At 34.8% G+C, this 27,592-nt stretch overlaps 1 protein-coding gene across 1 annotated transcript in view; it reads right to left on the reverse strand.

Annotated features, from left to right (window-relative positions):
- Nucleotides 1-27,592, reverse strand: part of LOC142336226 (transcriptional enhancer factor TEF-1-like) — a 120,166-nt gene that overhangs the window by 43,751 nt on the left and 48,823 nt on the right. Inside the window, exons 8-9 of the mRNA XM_075384900.1 lie at nucleotides 17,965-18,090; nucleotides 9,046-9,434 (exon numbers count right to left, since the gene is read on the reverse strand). Of these exons, the coding sequence (XP_075241015.1) occupies nucleotides 9,046-9,434; nucleotides 17,965-18,090 (515 nt within the window). The remainder of the gene's footprint in view (nucleotides 1-9,045; nucleotides 9,435-17,964; nucleotides 18,091-27,592) is intronic.

Raw genomic sequence — 27,592 nt, forward strand, 5'->3', positions numbered from 1 at the left:
TTTATCCTGTTTTTGAGGACGAGAAGTCAAATGAGTCAGACAAAAAATTGCATAGACTATTATAATTGCTATAAACTTCGTTTGAGAGCAACTAAACAAACAGATTGTCAACCAAATTTAGATTCCCCTTGAATTTTACGAATTCTGCTATTTATGTTGCACATCAATTTTTTATGTGTGAGGTTTAGAAGATTCAATCGAGTTTAAATTAGATCATTATTCTTCTGGGTTGGCTGAAAAAGCAACTGGGCAAGAGCATCAATTTATATTCACTGAATTGCCCACGATATTTTTGAAATTGAATTTTAAGACATTGAATTGCTTTGAGATGATATCGGTTTAAGCTATGTTCACATACTGTTTGATTTTTGATGTCGCTGAAAAGCCAAAATCAGCTGCAATTTTTGTCACTCCGATGTAATAAAGACGACTAAAAAGCTTGTCGTTTATCTTTCGGATCCAGTATTGACAATTGAGAGAACTGTGTCTGAACAAAAATTTGGTTTTCTAGATTTAGTTTTATGGCAAGCAGTGTCTATAAGTCCACTATTAGGCATTTCAAGGTCTCGTTTTCATGTTTAGGGTGCTATTTAATTTAGAAGACAATGGCACTTAAATAAGTCAAAACAATAGTAACAAATTCTCCTGCACATATTTTTTGCTTTCTGCCTCTTGGTTTCTAAAATAATGCTGGTGTTAGCTTGTTGTTCTATCTTGCTGTAGTGCATACCTTCTAGTCTTTTGTTGCTAGCGTCCTTACTACAAAAACTTTTACAGATCCAAAATTAATGTTCTTTTCAAATTTTCGCTGATCTATCTCAATTGTTTTTGTTGCCTTTTTTTATTTCAAAGTCGCTGACGCCAAAACATAAAAATAAATTTGGATTGAATTTTGAAATTAAAATGATTAATATTTTATATTGTGTTGCTTTTGGTTTAAATTTAGATAGCATGGATGCTTTCCCATACTGAATATTTATTGTTCTAAAACTAATGGTCCGGATTATTTGAAAAATCAACACAGAAATTCGTGATCAGCAGTTCTGTTTAATAGAATTTCAATTTTGGTCCATACAGATAAACCTTTTTTCCAGACATTCTTCCGGGAAGCTTTTCATTTGAGTATTTAAACATGAGGGAGTCTTTGGCCCACTTTTGACTAATTTTGAATACAATTGTACAGTTGTACATGTACGTTACGTATTAATTACGCATTATACTTGACATATCTAGCAAAAGTTTTAAAAGACATTCAAACAAATCGGAGGTCGAATCGCTATTTTTGTTACTTGGGTCCTCATTGTGGAATTTGCAATGGTTTCAGTCCGCAATCATTGCAATGCCACTTACAAAAATATTCCTATCGTTGTCAGAGTCGCGTGGTTGGAATCGTTAAAAAATGCATTTTTATTTTTGTATTAACTGTCCAATTTGACCGCCTTTTGTGAATTTTTGTTCCGACCCCACTTGTGGGGGGAGGAACTATATACTCAAATGGGTTTTTTTGTTCAGACAATTTTGGCCAATCGCTATATTTATCGTAGAGAGTTGGCACTGGTATCATAAAAAAGCTCGTCCAGCGTAGAATATGGCATTAAAAAGATTTTTTTAATTTTCGTTTAAGCTTCTGAGAAAAGTAGTGTGAATTGCGTTGTTTTTATTCACATTTTCCGGAAATTTTGATTAAAATTTCGTCAATTTTGCAAATTTTTTTTAATATTTTGAAAAATAGTGTTGTTGATTTTATTTTCAAAACCAATAATGTCAACTATTTTCATTAAAATTTTTTGTCAAAAATTCTGGCTCAATATTGAAAAATTCAGCCTTTTTCATCAAAAACAGCAAGAAATCAGCTTCTTTAGTCCACTTTGATTAAATTTGCCGAAAGTGCACACCCAAACACCACTAACACAATCTTTCTAGACTCAAAAGAGGGCTATTCTTACTTCTACTTCCGTTGAGAGTGCTCTATAACTAAAACTTTCCGTTTTTTGCTATCTTTAGTCGTTGATTATCAAAAACAGCACGAAATAGGCTTCTTTAGTCTACTTTGATTAAACTTGCCGAAAGTACAAAACCCAAACACCATTAGCAGAACCTTTCCAGACTCAAAAGAGGGCTATTCTTACTTCCGTTGAGAGTGATCTGTAATTATCACTGCCGTTTTTTTGCTATCTGTACTCGTTGATTATCAGAAACGCAGTATTTATTTTTGATCTTTCTACAAACAAATAATCTATATCTAAAACATTGAACAATGAACTGTTCCGCATGTGCAAACAACATTAGCAGGGCTAGGTTTGGACCGTTCTTGGATTGTTACAATTCAAAAAGGATTCGGATAATCAGTCGGTCTTGTTTTCAATCTTTTTTTATATAAATCAATTTTTTTTAATAGAAAATAAAGAACAGAAAATTTTGAATCAAAGCAGAGTAGTGATAGGTCCCATTGGCTACCATGCTAGGTCCCATTGGCAAACTGCAAATTAATGCATTTTTCATTGAAAGCTTAAGGTCGTTTTGACTTTTAATAAATAATGGCTTATTGAACTTTGCCTCTAATTTTTCTTAATTTGGTCAACTTTTAGCTTAGCGTCAGCAAAACAAGAATGCGTCTTTTTTCCACTGATTTAAAACTTAATCTCTTTTGATGTTTTACGCCTTAAGTTAAGATTTTTCTGGCTGTGATACTACTAGATTTCACATTTTTTTCATTTATTGGTATTTGCATTTTTCGCGTTTTCTAGTTTTGTCACATTATGACGTTATTGACAGCTCACATATGACAATATGGGTGTTAAAAAAACACAATTGAACAAATAAAAAATCTTTAAAGATACAGATTAAGGTTTCAACGGCTTCTTTTGTTGCTAGCGTCCTCACTACAAAAACTTTGACAGATCCAAAATTAATGTTCTTTTTTCGAAATTTTCGCTGATCTATCTCAATTGTTTTTGTTGCCTTTTTTCATTTCAAAGTCGCTGACGCCAAAACATAAATATAAATTTGGATTGACTTTTGAAATTAAAATGAATTTAATTTTGCTTTTGGTTTATATTTAGATAGCAGAGATGCTTCCCCATACTGAATATTTATTGTTCTAAAACTAATCGTCCGGATTATTTGAAAATCAACACAGAAATTCGTGATCAGCAGTGCTGTTTAACAGAATTTCAATTTTGGTCCATAAAGATAAACATTTTTTCCAGATTTTTCCGGGAAGCTTTCTTTCTAAATAATAACTTTCCATTTGAGTATTCAAACATGAGGGAGTCTTTGGCCCACTTTTGACAAATTTTGAATACGACTGTACAGTAGTACATGTACGTTACGTATTAATTACGCATTATACTTGACATATCTAGCAAAAGTTTTAAATGACATTGAAACAAATCGGAGGTCGAATCGCTATTTTTGTTACTTGGGTCCTCATTGTGGAATTTGCAATGGTTTCAGTCCGCAATCATTGCAATGCCACTTACAAAAATATTCCTATCGTTGTCAGAGTCGCGTGGTTGGAATCGTTAAAAAATGCATTTTTATTTTTGTATTAACTGTCCAATTTGACCGCCTTTTGCGAATTTTTGTTCCGACCCCACTTGTGGGGGGAGGAAGTATATACTCAAATGGGTTTTTTTGTTCAGACAATTTTGGCCAATCGCTATATTTATCGTAGAGAGTTGGCACTGGTATCATAAAAAAGCTCGTCCAGCGTAGAATATGGCATTAAAAAGATTTTAATTTTTGTTTAAGCTTCTGAGAAAAATAGTGTGAATTGCGTTGTTTTTATTCACATTTTCCGGAAATTTTGATTAAAATTTCGTCAATTTTGCAAAATTTTGTTAATATTTTGAAAAACAGTGTTGTTGATTTTATATTCAAAACCAATAATGTCAACTATTTTCAGTAAAATTTGTCAAAAATTCTGGCTCAATATTGAAAAATTCAGCCTTTTTCATCAAAAACAGCAAGAAATAAGCTTCTGTAGTCCACTTTGATTAAATTTGCCGAAAGTGCACACCCAAACACCACTAACACAATCTTTCTCGACTCAAAAGAGGGCTATTCTTACTTCAACTTCCGTTGAAAGTGATCTGTAATTATCACTGCCGTTTTTTTGCTATCTGTACTCGTTGATTATCAAAAACGCAGTATTTATTTTTGATCTTTTTACAAACAAATAATCTATATCTAAAACATTGAACAATGAACTGTTCCGCATGTGCAAACAACATTAGCAGGGCTAGGTTTGGACCGCTCTTGGATTGTTACAATCCAAAAAGGATTCGGATAATCAGTCGGTCTTGTTTTCAATCTTTTTTTATATTAATCAATCTTTTTTTATATAAAATAAAGAACAGAAAATTTTGAATCAAAGCAGAGTAGTGATAGGTCCCATTGGCTACCATGCTAGGTCCCATTGGCAAACTGCAAATTAATGCATTTTTCATTGAAAGCTTAAGGTCGTTTTGACTTTTAATAAATAATGGCTTATTAAACTTTGCCTCTAATTTTTCTTAATTTGGTCACATTTTAGCTTAGCGTCAGCAAAACAAGAATGCGTCTTTTTTCCACTGATTTAAAATTTAATATCTTTTGATGTTTTACGCCTTAAGTTAAGATTTTTCTGGCTGTGATACTACTAGATTTCACATTTTTTTCATTTATTGGTATTTGCATTTTTCGCGTTTTCTAGTTTTGTCACATTATGACGTTATTGACAGCTCACATATGACAATATGGGTGTTCAAAAAAAACACAATTGAACAAATAAAAATCTTTAAAGATATAGATTAAGGTTTCAACGGCTTCTTTTGTTGCTAGCGTCCTCACTACAAAAACTTTGACAGATCCAAAATTAATGTTCTTTTTTCGAAATTTTCGCTGATCAATCTCAATTGTTTTTGTTGCCTTTTTTCATTTCAAAGTCGCTGACGCCAAAACATAAAAATAAATTTGGATTGAATTTTGAAATTAAAATGATTTTAACTTTGCTTTTGGTTTAAATTTAGATAGCAGAGATGCTTTACCATACTGAATATTTATTGTTTTAAAACTAATCGTCCGGATTATTTGAAGATCAACACAGAAATTCGTGATCAGCAGTGCTGTTTAACAGAATTTCAATTTTGGTCCATAAAGATAAACATTTTTTCCAGATATTTTTCCGGGAAGCTTTCTAAATAATAACTTTCCATTTGAGTATTCAAACATGAGGGAGTCTTTGGCAAACTTTTGACTAATTTTGAATACGATTGTACAGTAGTACATGTACGTTACGTATTAATTACGCATTATACTTGACATATCTAGCAAAAGTTTTAAATGACATTCAAACAAATCGGAGGTCGAATCGCTATTTTTGTTACTTGGGTCCTCATTGTGGAATTTGCAATGGTTTCAGTCCGCAATCATTGCAATGCCACTTACAAAAATATTCCTATCGTTGTCAGAGTCGCGTGGTTGGAATCGTTAAAAAATGCATTTTTATTTTTGTATTAACTGTCCAATTTGACCGCCTTTTGTGAATTTTTCTTCCGACCCCACTTGGGGGGGAGGAACTATACACTGAAATGGGTTTTTTTGTTCAGACAATTTTGGCCAATCGCTATATTTATCGTAGAGAGTTGGCACTGGTATCAAAAAAGTTCGTCCAGCGTAGAATATGGCATTAAAAAAATTTTTTAAATTTTCGTTTAAGCTTCTGAGAAAAGTAGAGTGAATTCCGTTGTTTTAATTCACATTTTCCGGAATTTTTGATTAAAATTTTGTCAATTTTGCAAAATTTTGTTAAAATTTTGAAAAATAGTGTTGTTGATTTTATTTTCAAAACCAATAATGTCAACTATTTTCATTAAAATTTTTTGTCAAAAATTCTGGCTCAATATTGAAAAATTCAGCCTTTTTCATCAAAAACAGCAAGAAATAAGCTACTTTAGTCCACTTTGATTAAATTTGCCGAAAGTGCACACCCAAACACCACTAACACAATCTTTCTAGACTCAAAAGAGGGCTATTCTTACTTCTACTTCCGTTTAGAGTGCTCTATAACTAAAACTTTCCGTTTTTTGCTATCTTTACTCGTTGATTATCAAAAACAGCACGAAATAGGCTTCTTTAGTCTACTTTGATTAAACTTGCCGAAAGTACAAAACCCAAACACCATTAGCAGAATCTTTCCAGACTCAAAAGCGGGCTATTCTTACTTCAACTTCCGTTGAGAGTGATCTGTAATTATCAATGCCGTTTTTTTGCTATCTGTACTCGTTGATTATCAAAAACGCAGTATTTATTTTTGATCTTTTTACAAACAAATAATCTATATCTAAAACATTGAACAATGAACTGTTCCGCATGTGCAAACAACATTAGCAGGGCTAGAATTGGACCGTTCTTGGATTGTTACAATTTAAAAAGGATTCGGATAATCAGTTGTTTTCAATTTTTTTTTATATTAATCAATCTTTTTTTATATTAAATAAAGAACAAACATTTTTGAATCAAAGCAGAGTAGTGATAGGTCCCATTGGCAAACTGCAAATTAATGCATTTTTCATTGAAAGCTTAAGGTAGTTTTGACTTTTAATAAATAATGGCTTATTGAACTTTGCCTCTATTTTTTCTTAATTTGGTCAACTTTTAGCTTAGCGTCAGCAAAACAAGAATGCGTCTTTTTTCCACTGATTTAAAATTTAATCTCTTTTGATGTTTTACGCCTTAAGTTAAGATTTTTCTGGCTGTGATAGTACTAGATTTCATTTATTTCATTTATTGGTATTTGCATTTTTCGCGTTTTCTAGTTTTGTCACATTATGACGTTATTGACAGTTCACATATGACAATATGGTTGTTCAAAAAAACACAATTGAACATATAAAAATCTATAAAGATATAGATTAAGGTTTCAACGGCTTCGATGCTGCTTTCTGGAAGAATTTAATTGAATTATTCAATTTTATCTTTAACTGTCGTTTTTCCTTTATCGTTCTTGTCGCATGAAATTTACTGTATAACGACAAGTTTTGATGGCCTTCCATGATAAAAAAGACGAGCCGATATTCTGATATTTGAAGATAGCTGATGACTTTCGTTGACTTCCATGACTGAAAACTGTTGTTTTCCAAAATAAAAAAACGTTTTAACTTGGCAATTTAGTTTTTTTATTGTCTATTTATTACCTAGTCTCGTTAATTACAGGTCAAATATGACATTATTCCTGTCAAGGGAAGGTGTCAAAAGGGATTGTTCTCACAAAAAATAATGTTTTTAAAGAATTCAATACGACTTCACTGGCTTCGACACGGGTTTTTCAGAAAGAAAACTTAATTAATTTTTTGATTTTTGTCACATTTGACGTTCTTATAGACGTAAGACATATTCTGGATAATTGCAGGTCTCAAGGGCTTCCACTGGACAAAATAAACAAACATATTTGATTATTTCAGTTTGTAATTAATGGCTGTCATGACTTTCTTACCTGGTCTCATTAATGAGAGGTTACATAGTATATTATCGTTGTTCAAAGAAGGCGCAATCGAACATAATTTGAGGGCCAAAATATAGCTTTACGGCTTCGACAGCTTTTTCTGGCAAGTTTTATTTGAATTTTTGTTCGTTGTCTTTTTGTTCTTCTTTTTCAACCTCATACAAAATTTAGTAAGGACAGGTCTTAATGTCCTTCTATAGAAGCATTTGTAATTGTAAACCTATGGGATATGTTAGTTGATTTCCAATGGGTTTTCATTACTTTGAAATTGATTTTTTATTTGAAATAAGCAAGATTTCTAACTTTTCCGTTTTTCTTTTTTTATCGAATTGTTACCAAGCCTCTTTATGAACTGGTCCCATATCTTTTCTGGGGAATTACAAGTTATTTCGTTTAGTTTCAGTTTTATCTGACGCTATGTTGACTTTGTTATTAAGTTCTGTTTTTTAAAACGGATATAAAGTTTCTGATGTAATTAATGTTTGTTGTTGTTGTTGTTTGATTTAGTTGTTCGTCTGAACTCGTTTTCTTAATATTGGCATATCTCATCAATCATTTTTCACTCCACTGAGTTATTTGCTTTGGAGGCTATCTTTTCGTTCATACACTATTTTTTTTAGAAAAAAACTTTTCCTGGATTTCTATCTATCTGTTCCTCATTTGCTAGACAATTATGCCAAAATTGTGGATGAGCGGGGTCGGAACCTTATGTGCGATCGCACATTACCGAGCCTCTTTGTTGGTTTTCAGGTGTTAACGCAGGGTTCTTTAAGTTTGTAGTTTTAGTGTCACGTATAGTTTTTGATCTTTATCTTTCTTCGTCTAAAAATTCGAACACCAATTTTTTTAAAATGATTTCTCTTGGACAACTCTTCCTCTGGTTTTTTGTTTGTTCTTATACATCTGCGTATCCTTCGCTATCATTATATTTCATTTCAAGTTTTATATTTTGAAAAGGGAATAGTTATTCTCGTTGTCAAATATTAAGTGTGAAAATCTTGACTGATTTCGAGGAGCTGTACTGCCGTGCTTTTTCTAATTAGTTAAAAGCTTTATTAATAGCCACCGTTATCTCACATATCTATTAATTATGCGTTCTCATTTTGCATTTACACGTTGTTCCCGTATTTTATTTTCCTGAAGGCAAATTTTGACGTTTGAATTCAAATTCCCTTAATTAACTAAATGGAGTAAAAATGGCACCAAGACTTAGTTCTTCAAGTTATCAAATTCTCAACCGCAGCTGTTTTGTGGCAATCTACCAGCTATATTTTCCAGTTCTTCCCCTTATTGGCTCTTGAAGTTGAAGCAAACGTCAGGGTGGGAACATTTTGTAGGACGATAATAGACATTTTCCACTAGACTTGAAGAACTCAAATGTCACGGTAAAATTATGTTTTAATAAACATCATTAGTAGCTGCAAAGATGCCCAAACTCCGATACTGACGGAATGAAAGTTCTAATACCCACACTTAACATTGGTCCCATAATATATCGGTTCGAAAGAATCCCTGTCAACCTGATTTCACGATTGAAACGTAATTTAAACAGCACTAACTCTATCGACGAGAAGAAAGAGGCATTACAGTCATCAAGCACGAGGCTATCAACATTTGCCCAAAATTTGATCACGTAAAATGCAGATGTCTGTTTGGCATGGTCAAACAGGGTCGAAAAGACACCAGGAGCTCCGGATCCCCGTCTTCCGCCTTCCACATGAGTGGATTGTTTGCTAGAATTTTCTAGAATAGTCGAGAGGAACTCTGAGGACTGTGGGTTGTTAGTTGAGCTGTTAGACGTGACGGAAGAGGTTGAGCCGAATTTGTCTGCAATTTCGCTTAATTGGATCTCCTCCAAATTCTGCATCTGCCAGTCTTGCTGGAACTCGAGTTGTGGTTGGTTATTCGTACTTGAATGACGAAGGTGCATTATGTTGTGCTTTACAGGCTAAAAAGTAAGTTTAACAGCTAGCCTTAAGTTGAAATTGAATCCACCGAACTGAAACGTCCACTATGCATAGTTGTCGACGCTATGCATATAAATACAATCGAGCTGCACAGAATTTGCAATGCAAACACTGCTACCAAACAAATCAAAGAGCCGTCTAGAGTTCAAGATCTCACATTTCTTTAGATAGAACCCGAAAGATCTCAAAGGGCTTTGATCTCTATGAATTGATCATATGTCAAATTTCTGTCCCATAACCGCAAAAGATACGGTTTAGACCTATGAGTGACAAAATTCTGAGGTTCGGTTTCAATCAACAATCATCAAAATTCAAAAAATGAAGTTCGCCATTTGATAGAGCTCAACTAACTTTACGGCAATCCTGACAGTTAAAATTCTGAATTACAATTCCTGTGAGCCACGAAGTATATTTTAAATAAGGTGAGCCATGTAAGATTTAAAGACATAACCACTAAAAACTGACTTTGAAAAGCAATAACAATTCAATTAACAACAGTTGAAGTCAGCGAAAAACGGCTGCTTGACCCAATCAAATGTCAACAAAACTGGAAATAGCGGGAAAACTTCAGAATAACAACAGAAATCTTTAACGAACATAGCCGGCAAATTGTCAGCAATAGCTACGATTGCTTTGTAGAGCTGTAGCCTCAAAATGCCAATGAAAAAAGACCGACGAACTATCTAATTATTTAATTATCTAATCAACGCTATCTAGCCTTTAAGTGTCCCTTCTAAGTGTAGAAACACCCATATCACAATAACACCCATCTAAATTGCCCTTTGAGAAACTATTGCGAAAAGAACAAAAACAGAAGAGAGTTAAAAAAATAACCGACTAAACGTCGGAAGAATTGCTCTCGAACGACTAGTGGGAACTATTTTGATGTCATTTTGGACCTGAACATACTCCTGTTTCGTAGTGAGACCACACAGTGGCTAGTATCTATACCAATAAGCATAACAGATGGTAACCAAGAACAAAGTTCGAGTAACAGGCATCTAAAATTGGGCTTTATGGGTTTATCCGGTTTCTATTTCTAATTCTGTTTTTTGATACTGAATCGGTTCATTTTGAATTGCTCTGCTGAGCAACTGCTGTCTATAAAAAGTTTTAGCAGAGTGAGAGAAGAGTGAAACTATCCTAGAGAAGTCAAAAAGATTTCACGCAAAATGTTGAACAAGCTGTGAAGGTAAAGCAAAAAATTTTTTAATCGACGAAGTCAAGAAACATAGCACGACAAATCCTGACGTACAATTGAAATAAAATTCTTTGACTAAACAGAAAACTAGACCTAGAACGGACAATGAAAGAATTGTGAAAAACATTTCAAAAATCAAAAAAAACTATTAAAAAAAAACAGAAAAGCAATGTCAAAATACCGCATCTGACCAAAAAGCACCAGCGAGAAAAAAGGAATTTGTTTCAATCAAAAAAGCTAGGCCTAGAATGAACTATGAATGGATTGGGAAAATCATTTTGAAAAAAATGAAATAAAAAAAAGTAAAATCAATGTCAAAAGGCCACATGTGAACAAAAAACCACTAGCGAGAAAAAAAATTAGGTTCAAACAAAAAACTAGGCATAGAATGAACTATGAAGTGATTGGGAAAACCATTTAGAAAATCTAATCCAAAAAATAAAAAAAAACGTAAACGTCAAGTTAAATTGCAGCATGTGAACAAAAAACAACTAGCGAGAAGGGGAACTTTTGTTCAAATACCGGTTTCTCACTCTACTTTAAATTAATTGGAGCAAAAAAATTGCATGCCGCAAAACCGCTCGCTTTTTGCTCCACTTGCTGTTTCGGTGTGACCAAAATCCCTACTCCAATTTGACTTGAATAATCATGAAAATGTGTGAACAGATCTTAAAAAATAAGAAGACAGCGCCGCAATACAGTTCAAATTCTTTTAGTTGAAAAAAATAGGGGCGCTAGAATAGCCAGCTGAGAAGCTGAGGCGGCTATTAAAAAAACTGGAAAGTAACTCAAAACCTCGCCATAACCACTAGAAAAAATAACTTCAACTAAAAAATCCCCGAACACTATTGAGAACTTAAAATATAAAAAAATGACAAAAGTACTGCCACATAAGGCGAAATGAAAATAATTGAAAATTGCATCTAAAAGTCATAATTCATTCAGGCTCTCACAGATGCTTCCCAACGCCAACTTACTAATTAATAACATACACCGACAAATGTCGGAAGAATTGCTCTTGAACGACAGGCGGGGCAATTTAATTCAGGGGCTGTAGCCTAGATCAATTTTGCTTCATGGGTGCAAAAACCTTCCCCCCGCGGGGATTCGAACCACTGACCTCGCGAACCGTGACACCAAGCACTTCCAACTGCGCGATCAGAACCTTATTCTTGATGTGCTGCAACCAATTTATATTAGCAACAAGCTTTACTTCGGAGAGAGAGCAATAGAGATTACTCAAAAATGAAGAAAGCAAGCAAAAAAAGTCACTTGAGAAGTCAAAGAATGTTCTAGAAGAAACGCGCAAAATTGTCAAGCAAAAAATTTGCATAAAAAATACACTTTTACAATAATTGGTATGAACTTCGTTCAAGAGCAATTAAAAAGAAGGAAATGGGTCTTAATTAGATCGAAATTACTCAATTTTCAAATAAACACAACTCAAAATCAATATCAATCGTATCATAAAAGATAAGCAAAAACAGGAAAAACAAATAATGTAAAGAAAGAAAAGCCTCAAGTGCTATAAAATACTGAAAAAAGAAAATTGTAAAAGGTGCTAAAAAACGTTAAAAGGGCAAAAATATCTCCAAAAATCGAAAAGTTTAATAATTGCTTCAGCCAAAATAACTTATCAAGCAACATCGTTCGCTTAAAAATAATTTTCTGGCAATTATTTTTCTCGCTCTCTGTTAGAACACTGAATGAACAAAAACTACTCTTTTGTCTGCTTTTGACTTTCTTTCAGCAGCTCGACCTATCACTTATGATGCGGCATTTCACTTCGCATCCTGTCAAAAGAGAAACCACATATTCAAAAAATAACAAGAATTCCGGAGAGGACTCGAAGAAGAAAACTAACTATACCCGCTGACCTGATGCAACTTTACTTGATTATAATAAACATTTTGAAACAAACAAGAAAAATTTGCAGGAGAATATTAAATGACAAAAACTGATAAGGCATCAGATCATATCAACGTTAAGAGGCGAAACCAAGAAGTCTGCTGGAAGAAGACCTTGTAAAACAGGAACACGCGTCAATCTCAACGAAATGTGACCAATTGCGAGACAATGTAACCAGTTCGTGAAGAAAAATCAATTTATTTTCTATAAAATTCAAATTCTCTACAGTACAATAAATGCATCATGACATCAATAAGTCAGAGCAAAAAATTGGTTAGATCTTCTCCGAGATCAGTCAGCCACCTGATTATTTGCAGAGAGTTATAAAACAAAAATAAAAAAGAAAATGAAAAAGGTTAAAAATTTTTCTGTTTTGTTTCAGAGAAAACTGCCCTGTCCAGCATTCAAGATTCACTCCATAAGGGTAATACAAACAGAATTGCTCTTAATAAAGAACTAATCCAGAAAGTTTTAGGCGAAAATCATAAAATTAAGGAACCAAGCAAAAACAACTTAAAACGCAGAAAAAATTGGCAAAAATTTGCTCAAATTTACACGATTTTATTAAACAAAAACAACTGGAAAATAATATCAATCAAATTGAGAGATAAGCAAAAGTGCCAATGGATTTCAACCAGTAAACTACCCAAATGCTATCAAGTTTTGAAGAATACAAATACTGCAGAAAAAACTTTCAACAAGGAAAATTGTTAAACAATAGCTGAAAATTGACACTTAGTAATAATTACTTCAAAGAAGTGTAATATTTGCTTCATAAGGTCAAAAATTCTTCCAGACGCACCATTCTCACTTTAAAGAATTGAAAGGAACACATTGTCTTGAAAAAGTTTGGAGTTAAAACTAAAAACTTTTTTTTAAAAAGAATGGTAAATTATATATAACTTGGCTATCATAACTATGGTAATTTATTCAACAGATCAGCAGTTCAATAATTCTAAATTCAACTGTCAATTTCAAACTTGCGCGCGTGAAATGTTCGTTTATATTCTCTCCACTTTGGTCAGGTAAGAAAAAAAACTCGTTATTAAAGGATTTAAGATATTGTGAATGCAGTTGTACTTTCAATTAGATGTCTTTGAGAAAATTCGTTTCCTTCGGTGATTTCGAAGTTTCTCTGCTGATGTATGAGGACAAAACTGGTAAAATTATTTGAAGTCCCCACTCATTGGGTGACATTTAAACACAGAAGGGCTCCCCTCTCATAAAGTGAGTCCGATATCACTTGAGATTAGTGAGTTCTTGAACTGGATTTTCTTGACCCTCTCACTGTGTATAGCGGCACAATTGGATGCGACAGTCCCCATCAACTCTGGCTCATAATCATTAATCTCTTGCAATCAGCATTGTCGCTGAGCCACGCATGACACTTATTGATACCGCTTGAGCGAGGCGACTGAAGGCTACTGATAGGCCTGAGGGCTGGAAACCTCTTTTTACCAGATAAAAGAACAATTCTTTTCCCCGTTGTTTCGGTTAGTCCGCCAAAAGTTCCTAACGCTAATGGTATGAAGTGGATGCCCATATCGCTTCACTTCTGGTAATAATGCCCAATCTTTGTCTTCTGCTAGGGTTAGAGAAAAACCACATGTCCTCGCCGCATCTGAGATAAGACTGGCTTGAAGTGGGGACGTAATGGTGACGTCTAAGGCTGGGGGTGGTCCTGCTATAAAACTGGGCAAATACACGTCGCCTAGTCTTGAATTATTTTCAGGCAGAAGATGTTCTTGCTCACATACAGGGGAAAGATTGGCCGACGAACAAGCTGCCATTATTGCGTCTCGAACTCTGTCATGACGAGAGATAATATCTCCACGCCCGTGACATGAAACGGCAAGATCTCCAAATATGTCTAAAATAGCTGACTCACAATATGTATATCTCCTATTCGAATCATAGAGTGGAAATCCTAAACGATATTTCAGAGCAGCTCGGAACTCGTTAGGTTGAAGGTGTAGGCCAAGAGCAGGGATAGGTTCTGCAGTCAACTTAGCTCCTGATTGAGGTAGGGAAAGAGATAACAGTCTTAATTTTTCTCCGGTGGAGGTTTGACCTTCAAGAAGGTTGCTTAGAGCCGTATTGTCAAATTGTAATTGAATTTTCTGTTGCGTGAAATGAGGAATCCCCAAAGTGCTAAACTCCTCAACTAGGTCTGTGAAACTACTTTCGTGAGATGGGTTCACACCAGCTATTTGTTCTACTATGTTTGCTGACTCGGATAAGGAACCAACATAAGCTGCTTTGAATTAGTTCAGAGAACGTTGAACTCCAGCTCCTGTTTTGTTTATTGGCAGGCATGCTTGGTCCCATGAATTATCGCTGATTACAGAACCCAATATATTTTCGAAAGTTGTTCGTTGGAGATGATCAAATTTTTCAAGTATTTTGTTACTCTCGGTGGACGGAGTGTTGCATCTCAACGAATACACCAATTTAGGTGCACCCAAACAGCTACGCAAAATTCCAAGAGCGCAAGAAGGGTCCTCTATATAGCCTAGATTGTCTAACACCTTCGAGTTTTTTAAACCGTTTTTCTAAACAAGACAAAAAAGTGGGTGTTCCGATTGCTGCGCACAAGATTTTGATTCCTGATTGGCTGTTTCTGTTTATCCTGCTATCAACAGCATTAAAACACGTGGTGGACCACAACTCGCACTTGTCTCTTCTGAGTTCAAGGCCACACTTGTTGCCATGAGTTGCTAAAATTTCTAATGATTCATATAGCTCCTCCTCTGTACCTGCTATAATTCCATCATCAAGGTACCAAGAATTTTGCATAAGATTTGGTATTTATCGTCGAGTTCTTTGATAATGGGCCAAAGTCCTAAAGAAAATAGTAAGGGCCCCAGCGGGTCTCCTTGTTGGACTCCTGATTGACTTTGATTATGAGTTGCATTAAAAAAGCTTGCTATGCTGACAATAGCAAAAAGAAGCAGAAGGGGATAAAGCGGGAATGAATCTTCGCGCTGCATCTACCACACTCTTCTCGTAATTGAATTGAAAGCATTTTCGAAATCGATTTGAAGTAAGCCCGCTTTTTCGTTGTTCAATATCTTTTGAAAGGTTTGTTTTGTTGCATGTGCACTGCTTTCAGCAACGCATTTAATTTCCACACCAATTTGTATGGATAAAAAACTGCCACAGCCTCAGAACTGGACTCTTGCGCAATACATTTGGCTATGAGACGTCGAAAAACTTCTCCCACAGCGATTTGCCAAACACCTCGTTTTGTCTATTTCAGCGCTGTAAGCCCAGCAGAGCAAAAAGTTGGTGAAACAAAACTGGGGAGCTGCCCTCTGCTAGCCAAATTCACTAATTTTGTGATGCTTGAAATCGATTTTTAGACTGATCGGGGACTGCGCACGTTACGGCATGTAGAAGGTGCTCAGGGTACATTTTGGATGGACCGGCTGCTGTGAGAAAGATAGCAATTGTTTAAACAGAAACATTTCGTCAAACTGATAAGCATAACTACTGTAATCATCAGTTTCCCTCGGTTGCACTTCTGCTGGATGCAAGTTCATCAACTCTTTCAGCGTTTCTTTATTATCAGGGGCCACTCCAACCAAAGACAAGATTTTTGCTGCACGTCCAAATTGGCGTTGAAGGCAGAGAAATTTTGCACGTGCTGCAATCGATTCCAGTGAGTCATGGTTTATTTTCTTGCCTTTTTTCATTGACGCTGCTTCGAAACATAGCCTAGCGTAGTCGCCATTCTTCCAACGCTCAAATCTAGTTAACATGAGCCGTTCCTGCTGCTGTGTGTTACTTCTCCCCTCTGTTGCTAGCGCGCAGAACACATTTGCTAATTGCAAAGAGTCTCTACCAATTGTCTGGGGAACTTGGTTGAGAAACACAGCCCTCAATGATAGGTTTTAACAATTCAGACCGTCTTAGCCGGAACTTGACAGGAATAAAGCGGAGGGTAGGTTTTTTTTCTTGCAAATCGGTTCAAGGTCTGGGAGGGCGTTTAGGTCAAAATTTGCTCTGTTTTGAGAGGTGTTACTTTTGGCCGTTTCTTCGCTGTTTGTGGCAGAGACTAGCTCGTCAAGGCGGGCTGCAATATCATGGGGGAATTTTCTTACTTGTTGACAATTGACTACTAAATTGAGAGTATGCCCAAATTGATCTACAGCATACCCATTCATCAAAGTTAGGGCCCCAGTCTACTTATCGTATTTGTGTTTTGTTTGATTGAAGGTCGAGTACAACTACTTTATATAAGTTGTTTTTTTTTATCAGGGTAGAAGAGGGTTGTATGTGCAGAAACTGGAAAACGCAAAACAAAATCATCAATCGTTAAATTTTGCATTTGATGTGTCAAGCCTGGTCTCATTCAAAATGATTGAATTTTGTTTTTCCTGTCTAGGTTCCGCAGCTTTCTTTTTCCGGAGATTGAAGGCCTGTCAGCAATATCCGAAATCAGGGAATTTTCATTGCTGTTAACCGTCTTTTTCTTTCTTGTCATGTTTATGAAAAAAACCATTTGCTTTTTTCTTAATGCGTATGTGTTTCATAACGCGTTTATTTTTTCCAATGTGTTTGTTTTTCAATGTTAATAACGATAAGAAGGAAATCTTCTGAGAGAAATCGCAATTGGGATCTTTTTTCTCTGTTTTTCTTCTGTTATGTTAAAGGTAAGAAGCTTCTTACAAAAATCGCATTTTGTTTCCGTTAATTTCGTTTTTGCCTGAGACCATGGAACTGCTGTGAAATTGATAAAGCCAAAAAAATTTCGGTCAACCACCGAAAAAAAGAGGAGAGGGGGAGGAATTGGTTTGATCTCACCAGTTTATTTCGTCCGTTCGTACCCCCAATGAAACTTCTATTGCTCGATTCGAAAAGTAACACTCCATCATCACAAAGTCTCTTGCTGCTGTCCAGTCTCAACATAAATCGTAAAAAGGGGGGGGGGTTATGTTTGGGTCCAAAAGATGTAGTCAAAGTTCAAGATATATTTTCTGCCAATTTTGTTCTCTTCGGGTAAAAGAGATTAACTCAACGCACGTGCGATCTACGAGGTGACAATTATTATGAAGTTGCACTTGATCAAAAAGTTTTGCTCGCTTATTTACTTTTTTTCAAACCTGCTTTTCTCGCTCTATCTCTCAAATAAGCGACATGAAGAGAAAAGCACTATCTCTTCTCTCTGCTCTTCAGCAAATTGACCTAAACTCGATGTTTTCACGCGTTTCACTTCCTGTTTCCACCGACATAATTACCGATAAAAAGACGCTCCACCAATACTCCTTTTCGGTTTGTAAAAATAGATAACCATAACTCCTCTTCGAGTCGTAAAAAAGGAGTGCGCCTAAATAATAGCCGATGAGAGGCTGACGTTGTCTATGAATAACCAACTACATTCTGGAGAAAACTTCACTAACCAATTCATTGGCGTAGCTCTCACCGAACACACTCATCTGCAGAATTTGCAGCTTTGTAGATCCAAGGATGCCTTTGTGCCAGTTCTCTCTGACGTATCCAGTCATCTGGCTCAGAGGAGAAGGCTCCTGTTGATTACACTCAACCAATGAATTCGAAAAACTGGGTTTCAGCAAACTGGGATGAAACCTGGGTTTCAGCAAACATAGCTGACAGATTGCCAGAAAATCGCCGCGATAGCTTTGGAAAAGATAAAAAGATTAAAAAAACACTCAAAAAGATTTAAAAAACACAGACTCAAAAAGATAAAGAACACAGACCAAAAAATGAAATGATCTTCTTTTAATTATTCGATTAGAGGTTACTTTTTGATTAGGAACGCGTTTAACTTAACGTCGTTTCCATTAACTGCCCTCAATTAACAGTTAATTAGAGTGACATACACTCAATTTGAGAAATGAGGTCATTTGAGGTGAGGTAAGTCAAGTGTGACCAAAAACATAATCACGTACCTTCGCAAAATCGCACAAATTCAAATCGTTAGACAAAATTTTAAAAAGAAAACACTGCAATCTTGAAATCGCGTAACATATTGTGTATCGTTTAAAAATTTCAAAATATTTTGAGACCAACAAAAACTAATTAGTTCAAAAAATAAGTGTCGAAAAACTGCAATCAGCCCATAGACCCAATACACGCATTGGAAAAGCAAAAAGCAGATAAGATTCTTAGAAATTAAACTATCACAAGAAAATGACCGCTAAAAATTAGGTCAAGTAAATTTTTCAATTTGACCTCAGAGCCTTTCAAAACGTTCAACAAAAACTGCTTTTTGTTAGAGCTAAAATGAATTGAAACTACTGCAAAAAACAAATTAATCCGAAAAAAAACAAAGGAGAGATTCAAAGGCAAAAAATTGTTCATTACCAAAACCTAGCGTCAAGAACATTTGCAGAAAGCATACATCAGTCATTAAACATAAACCGAAGTCAGCAAACATAAACCGACTAGCTTCGGCAGAATTGCTCTCGAACGAGAGGCGGGGTGGCAATTTGATTAAGAAGGTGTGCAGTAAAAAAATGTTCTAGAAAAACGCAAAATTGGTCATACAAAACAGTTCCATAAAAATACCAAAACGTTTACAGTAATTGCTTCAAACTGCGGTCGAGATCAATAAGATAAGCTAAAATCTTTATTTTTAAAAACTCATAAAAACAGAGCAAATAAAACACACGGTTAGGTCATCAACTCACTATAGAAAATTGCCAGTCACAAAAATTTTCAAAATTCTAGAAAAAGTAGGATACGGACACATTCTAAAAATCAAAGTCCTCTTTATAATTTTGGAAATCGAAAAACCAGGTGGAAAATTTAAGTAGAAAAACAAGTACAATTCAGCCAAAAAATGAGGCAATTTTTGCACTTGAAGCACATTACTAGGCGCTAAAGCACTGTATTAACTACTCAGACGATATAAGATTGGTTCAGCCTCAACAAAGAAATCTACAGATAACCAAATAAAGAAAAAAATCAATGGACGAAAAAGGCTAAAGACGGTTATCTGAACGCGCCATTCTCTCAAAAACACTGTTAAAAGTCAACAAAATTATTCGCTCAACGCTGCACATCAACGAAAAATTAATATCGCTGAGCAAAAAACATTTCATATTCGCTTCAGAGGTCAAAATGCCACTTGGACAAATAGTACTCCAGGATACAAAAACCGAGCAATTTCCGGAGGCGATTCAAAGTGTTCCACCTTCCCGAAACAAACGTTATTGCAACCAGCTAAAAAGCATTCTTTTGTCTGCTGACGACTATTAATCTTTGCCTCGTCACATGAGTTAACTAGAAAAATCGGTAACGATTTACAACTCCAGCGTAACGAGAAAAACTTCAGTCAGAATTGACATCGAAGCCAGTAAGCTAAAACAATTTTACAATCGCTCAGAAACCATGCAAAAATTACACTGATTAAAACCTTGCACACACAAAAATTTGACTGGAAACAATGAAAAAAATTGAAGCACCGTGATTTTGAGTTCTTTAAAATCGCAAACTAATAGGCTCAAAAAAGTGACTGGACTAATAACTTTAACGAAACACCAGGTCTCAAAAATGCAAATAAACTCAATTATCTCTGAAACTCAAGACAGCTTGTTAAAGCGTGAGGCGGAAAGAATCTAAAAATCGAAACGATTTGTTAAAAATAACAAAACGTATGTCTCAAGCAAACAGAACTTTTCGTTGCGGCTTCACAGCAAAGTCTTTAATACTTCTCTCTTGTTAGATTTTTTAGAGCTGAATATATTGCAAAACTTAAAATTATTATAAAAAAAGAACAGATTAAAATTCAAAGGCAAAAAATCGACTATAACCAAAATCTGGCACCAAGAAAATTCAACAAAACGAACACCGGTCAGAACACGGAATAATTAATTCAAACCATTTTTGCAGAACTGCAGTATACTAACAAAAATCAACGGCCAACAAAAGAACTTGAAAAATTAAAAAATCTTAAATTCTTCAAACAACTCATAACATAAATATTTGCGAGAAAAAAAGTAACAAATGCTAGAAAGTGAAGATTATAGACAGATTTAAAAAAGTTTTTTTAAACCTTCATAATTTTGAAACTTGAACAAAAAATTGATTCAAATAAATTAGAAAAACAAGTACAGTTCATTGTTTAAAAATGAAAGTTCGGTAAAATAACAAAATTAACCTCCTGTCAGAGAAATATAAAATGCAAGCAGAATTCAAAGATTGAACTAAAAAAAATAGTTTGCCTAAAATATCAAAATATTGTAAAAACTGCAATTATGAAATAATTAGCACGGCAAAAAAACAATGAATTATTAGTAACACAATATTAAAATCCTCACGTCGAAAAAAGAGATCCTCAATGCATCAAAGATCAAAAAGAACTTGCCATATAGATTAATTACAAACGTTCGCAGAAAGATCCAAACTATTGAAAAAAATCCAAAAAAGAAGAAAAAATTAAAAAAACTGAAAGTCTTGCCACGTAAATCGCATTGCTAGGCACTCATAAACACTGGAATGCCAAAAATAGATAGTTGAATATTGATGCATCGTTCTCTCAAAAATTTTTGTACAAAAAATTATAAGCAATAATATAAAGCCAAATGGACGAAACAATGGCTGAAACAAAAACTTCTCTCGCTGAGAAAAATATAATTAACTGCGCAATTTAAATCAAACTCGATCTTAGATCAAAACACTGTTCGCTAAAATAGTACTGCCGGTTCAAACAAGCTTGAATAAACCGTTACTCCTGTTCGAGAAGTAAAAAAATCATTACTCCTGTTCGAGAAGCAAAAGGCCAATAATAGCCTCAGCTTTAATTCGCAGCTATTAACGACTAGATCTATCTCCAGATTTTTAAACTTACTGCAATACAACTTAGCGTTTAAAATTACGCATTCAATCAAAAAAAGTCAACAGCAGAAAAACAAAGGGGGAAAATTTTTGAAGAAAACATTAAAAATTTTAAAACAAATCAAAGGCAGAGCAAAAAAAAACTAAAGGTAATGAAAAAATTCAGCATCAATAATTTCAAGGAACAGAAGGTTTTAAAATGCTAGAATTTGTCGGTTGCAGTTAGACTGCCAAAAAATTACCAAAAACGAATCTTGCACATTTCACTATTCATAAATGAAACTTGAGTTAAACTGCAAAATCATCCTATCAAAATACGGTATTGAAAACAGTATTCAACGCTTTGCATCATTGAAATGATTTGCCTTTAATGTCAAATATGGTTAAAAAATGAAATGATGAAATTTTTTCCGAAGACACTGCCAAAAATAATAAAATTATCAGTAACACGGCAAGAAAATTCCTGATGAAGCGCCAAGCCTTATTCTATAAGATCAAGCCTAATTGAAAACAAACTGGAAAAAGTAGACAAAACCGATAAAATCGGACCAGTATAAGTACAATGCTATAAAATAAATAAACCTCACACAACAGATTTTCAAGGGACGCTGTCGTATATATTAATTAAAAAAGATCGTTCGAAGATTTAAAAAAAATTAAAAGAGCAGAAAAATAGTTAAAAATTTGAGAAAATTGAGCCATTTCAGCGCTTGAAAGGAACTAATAGGTTCTCGTGAACAAAACATCGAGATGGTTAAATATTGATACATCGTCACTCAAAAAAGTACTTTTACAAAAACAAACTACCAGCAACACATTAAAGCCAAATGGACGAAAAAATGGCTGGAAAAAATTTCTCTTTCAGTAAAATAAATCTAACTGGGCAGTTTTTCTCAATTTAGCTTTTAGGTCGAAAAGCCGTCGGAAAAAATAGTACTTCCGCAAGACCCCAAGAACAAATAGTAAAAACCCCAAGAAAACCATTACTACTCTTCGGGTCGTTAAAACGTTAAGAAAACCAATTCTCCCCTTCGAGTCGTACAACCAAGACAAGGCCAATAATAGACCCAGCTAACGCTTTGCGGCTAATAATAAATAGAGCTATCTCTAGCAATGTAAACTTTCTGCAATAAAACTTAACGTTTGGATTTAAGGATAAAATGTTTCAGATTGTCAGTAGTAATAGTTCAGCAAGTGGCGGGGGGGGGGGGTAAAAAGACGTACCTATGTATAAAGATTACGTATAGCCTATTTTCCCTCAAATCCCAAAGACGTACCTCACAGCATGATACCCACGCTGTTCACACGAGGGGGATTAGCAAGATAATACCTAAATATTAAACTAGTAAGGTCATTACCCATTCCCATATTGCAGTTTACTAATTTCAATTGCCAAAGACGTACCTCACAGCATGATACCCGAGCTGTTCACGCGAAGGGGATTAGCAAGATAGTGCCTTAACAACAAAATAAGAAGGTCATTTACCCTTTCCCAGAATGCAATTTACTAATGTCAATTTCCAAAGACGTACCTCACAGCATGACACCCAAGCTGTTCACACAAAGGGGATTAGCTAGGTAATGTATTAATATTAAATTAGATAGGATGACTCATTGACAGTTGCGTACGAATTACCTGATTTGCAAAGACGTACCTCACAGCATGACACTCAAGCTGCTCACACGAAGGGGATTAACAAGATAGTGCTTTAACATCAAATCAGTAAGGTCATTGACCCCCTACCAAATTACACTTTAATAAAGTAAATCTCCAAACACATACCTCACAGCATGATACCCAAGCTGTTCACACGAAGGGGATTAGCTAGGTAATGTCTTAAAATTAAATTAAATAGGATGACTCATTTACACTAATGTACAGCTGACGTGATTTTCAAAAATGTACCTCACAGCATGATACCCAAGCTGTTCACATGAAGGGGATTAGCTAGGTAATGTTTTAATATTAAATTAGATAGGATGACTCATTTACACTTATGCACAGCTTACGTGATTTTCAAAATGTACCTCACAGCATGATACCCAAGCTGTTCACACGAAGGGGATTAGCAAGATAGTGCCTCAATAACAAATTAATAAGATCATTTACCCACCCATTCCCATATTAACAAAAAAAGTACATTTTTTTAATCTTTGATATATACAGATTTTTTACATTTTTTTTAAATCATTTTTTTTGTTTAAAATAGTGTTTTACTGTGTCGTTTTATACTAAAGTTCAAGTTTTCCGATTTCAGAAAAAGATGTATTATTGTTTTGAAAATGTCAATTTCTGATTTTTTAGCCAATCAATTAATCTGTCAGATCTGATTTTGGAATGTTGATGCTGAGAAACATTATCGATTCATTTTGTCTTTTGGCTTGGTTGAACATAAGTAGCCTAAAAAGAATGCAATTTACTCCAATTCTTCCTTTACTTCCTTCAATATCTTTTCTTTCTACACTTCATTCAGATTTAGATTACGCTCCTATCACGGAAGCATCAATGTTTAAAACGGTAGTAAACGATAACAATTTGGAATTGTCTTTTGAGGTGGATTGCACTAGAGTAACAATTAAAACACAGACTACTAGCTTGATACTTCCGAAGGATTTGTGGAGAACTTTAGAGGCAGCTAGACATCATAACCTCCACCTAGCCGAAGAAAAAGTCAACAATTCAGTATTTTCTCTACCCACCTATTTTCAAGCTATTGAGAGAATTCGAAAAGAAGAAGGATTTCATCCACTGAAAGACAGCAAAGGTATTATGTTCCCGTACTCTCGTGACATAAATCACTACGGTGTATGGTGGGTAGAAGACATGTTCTGCAAACATGCTGACTCATTTTCTAAAAAATCAGCAGCCTTCAATCTGACAGATTTCAAAGAGCTTATTCTTCCTCCGATCCAGAAAAAAGACAATGATGAGAGCCAATCATCTCATCAAAATATCCATTTCTCGAACTACAGGTGTTCTCCAATCTAAGTCGTAACAGTGAGATAACTCTCTTGTGTCCGATGCTACATTCATCCTCTCGTGACTAAATACAAAAAACTCATCTTTGACATCATGTGATTTTACTAAAAATAGAAGTGACATAAGTATTACGTCATGATGCACACTCTTTTCATTGGTTACGAATTCTTTTATAAAATCTCATTTGTTACGAAGTTTATTTTTCTCAACTGTTCTCGTTCTTACTTATATTTCATTGGTTCAAGATATCAAGCTTTTTCGTGAAGATAATTCATTCATTTGTTTCTTTCCACTTTTAATATTCAGTTACCCTTGTATACACAATTTTTCTGCTTTAAAAACTCATTTTTTACTAACTTCACATTCTCACGCCACAGATGGATCAAAGCTCAGTCTCACCTAACTCCAAAAAACAATTCTCCTTTCCCATACGCAAACGAAATTACAAAGGAAAACCAGTTGTTCCCTCACCACAGTTGGATTACCATAATGAGAGCATGTTTTCTCTATTTAAAGACATCAACGATAAAAAAGACAACACCGACTCAAAACCAAATGAAGAGCACGATGGAAGAAACAACTGTTGGTCCTTTCAAGAATACGGTAACCGAAAGTTTCAAATCAGCATCCAAGAGGAAACCATCTTAGAGGAAACCATCCATATTGAAAAGATACCTGAAATGATAAAAGAAGCACTACTGTTCGAACCTACCGTAGGTAGTGCGCAGCTGGTGATTGACGAAAGTGTATTCCAACCAACTGATGTAGAGGAAAAAACAAAATTCGATGTGTTCTGGGAGGTGAGTGAGACTGCTCCACGGAAAGTGTGTGTGACTAGAATATTTTCCCAAGATGATCCCAATCGATGTTATTTCACAATCAAGCTGTTCACACGAGGGACTGGAAAGGACTGTTTTAGAAGGAAATATTTTCTTTCGGTCCGAATTGGGGAGATGGAGAAACTACACAGAATGAGAGAGGAAATTGTTTCAGTGCTGAACAAAGTCAAAAACCAAAAAAGATCGCAAAGTGCATAAAAGTAATTGTAAACTTTCTATATTGTAATTTGTGATGTTTGTATTTAATCACTTTTTAAAATTTAATGTTTCAGTTCAGTTGCTTGATATGAACATTGAGGAAATTGTAGCGTTAGAGAAAGAAATCAGTAAACTTTTTGTTGGAAATACAAAACGGAAAAATTATTTTTTGGCTGTCTGTCGAAGCTTGGACAAAAGTGTAGATCTGGATAAAATCAACAGAGAAGCTCCGTTTGGATGACTAATAGGAGTTGGTGACTCAAAGTTAGAAAAACTTCTCAAATGGTCACAAATTTTTCGATTACATGCTACATTTGATAATGCCGCAGGATACCTGAAAACAAATCTAAATATCGGCCCTGGATTTTGTTACATGGTTCCATTTTTAATTCTATATTGAATTTTTGTTTCTTGGGACATATGACAGGTCTTGCATATTGTTGTTTTTTGAAAATGTCACCACGATTCCAATTAATCAAAGTGTGAATCATTATTATCTAAAGACGGAAAAAAAGGAAGACAACTAAAACTGCGGTATGATGATGCAACACAAGAACCATATGGTCATCTTATGATTGATTTGAGACCATCTACACCTGATTTGTTGAGATACTGTTCAAATGTAACATCCTTTCCCTCAGAATTTTTTGTACCGAACAACCGTGCTCGTATTAGTTATATTAATGATAAACGCACAGAACTTTTATACTATGAAGCTCTTTCGGAATCTCAGCAAGAAATTTAAACCAGCTTTCCTTCTACATTTTCCTAAAGAGTTTATCTCTGTGAGTGTATTGTAAACTTGATTGAAGGAAACCTCACAGGAGTAAAAAGAAATCAGTTTGTTCACTTCCAAAAACAACTTAGAAAGCTCACTTCAAAATCAACAACACTAAATTCCAGAAGACTTATATTGGGCTCGAAAGCTGGAATAACAATTTTAAGTTACATATATCGACCTTGTATGAAAAAATTTTCAACTTTCTTCAATGAGTGAGGTCAAAAAGTTTGTTCTTGTTCCAAAAGAACTGTGGGAGACCAGAAAAAGAAATTTACCGGAACCCTCCTGCGAGATCTATAAAAAGGAAGAAACTGTTTTGCCAGTTATCAAAAAAGCGAAAGAAGAAGTTAGTTCCGAAAAAACCGATCGTCCACCTAAAGAACTTAAGACCGATCTGGCCTTCACTATAAGAACAGTCCTGAGACATTGAAAACTTTGAAAGAAATTTTCGAAAATAAACGATTGAAAATTTCACTTTCCAATAGAATTATTGTTGACAAAGTTGACACAGGAGTTGATATAAAAACATTCCCTCATTCAATCAAATTGAAAAACGCTCCAGTTGATCCAAACTGTTTCTTAATTCTTCAAGTTCTAAATCTGAGACCACATCTGGTTAAAAACAACATTTTGAGGACACAATATGGCTCAGACTGGTTCAATTACAGTTTCAGATAGAATCAAATTGCAGAAGTTGTACAAAGGGAAGGGACCAACAGCTTTCGGTTCTATCAACAACCTAACAAAATCAAGTGGACTTAGTCGCAACAAAGTTTCAGAGTTTTTGCAGTCAAAAGACTCTTATACGAAGTACAAGGGAATCAGACGAACGTTTCCCCGGCTAAATGCAAATGCTCGCTATATTGATGAGATTTGGTGTTTAGATCTTGCACAAATGGATAAACTATCACAATGGAATCGAGGTATCAACTTTTTACTCGTTACTGTTGATGTTTTTTCTCGATTCTTGCGAGTAGAATCATTACGAAGCAAAGGAGCAGGGGCTGTGAAAGCAGCTTTTATCAAAATGTGTTCGAAAAAGAACAAACTCAATTTCCCAAAGAAAGTATGGTTAGACCAAGAAAAGAGTTTTTTTAAGATATGGCCAATTTCTGCGAGGACGTGGGAGTCAAATATTATCACACTTATAGTGAAACAAAAGTAGCTTTTGGCGAGAGAGCTATACGAACCCTGAAAAACGTAATTTACCGCTATCTGGAAGAAAACGACACATTATCCTACATCAAAGACCTGCAAATGTTCGCTGACGTCATTAACTCTAGAAAAAACCCAAGTATTGGGTTGGCGCCCAAAGATGTAGTAAATGCTGACTTTTTGACTGTTATGTACAAGGGGATGAAATTACGAAAAAACAAGAAGCCTAATTTTAAAGTAGGTGATAAAGTTCGGTTGGTATTAGTAGAGCACAA

The sequence above is a fragment of the Convolutriloba macropyga genome, chromosome 3, assembly GCF_964194025.1.
Source record: "Convolutriloba macropyga chromosome 3, txConMacr16.3, whole genome shotgun sequence".
Classification (NCBI taxonomy): Eukaryota; Metazoa; Xenacoelomorpha; order Acoela; family Convolutidae; genus Convolutriloba; species Convolutriloba macropyga.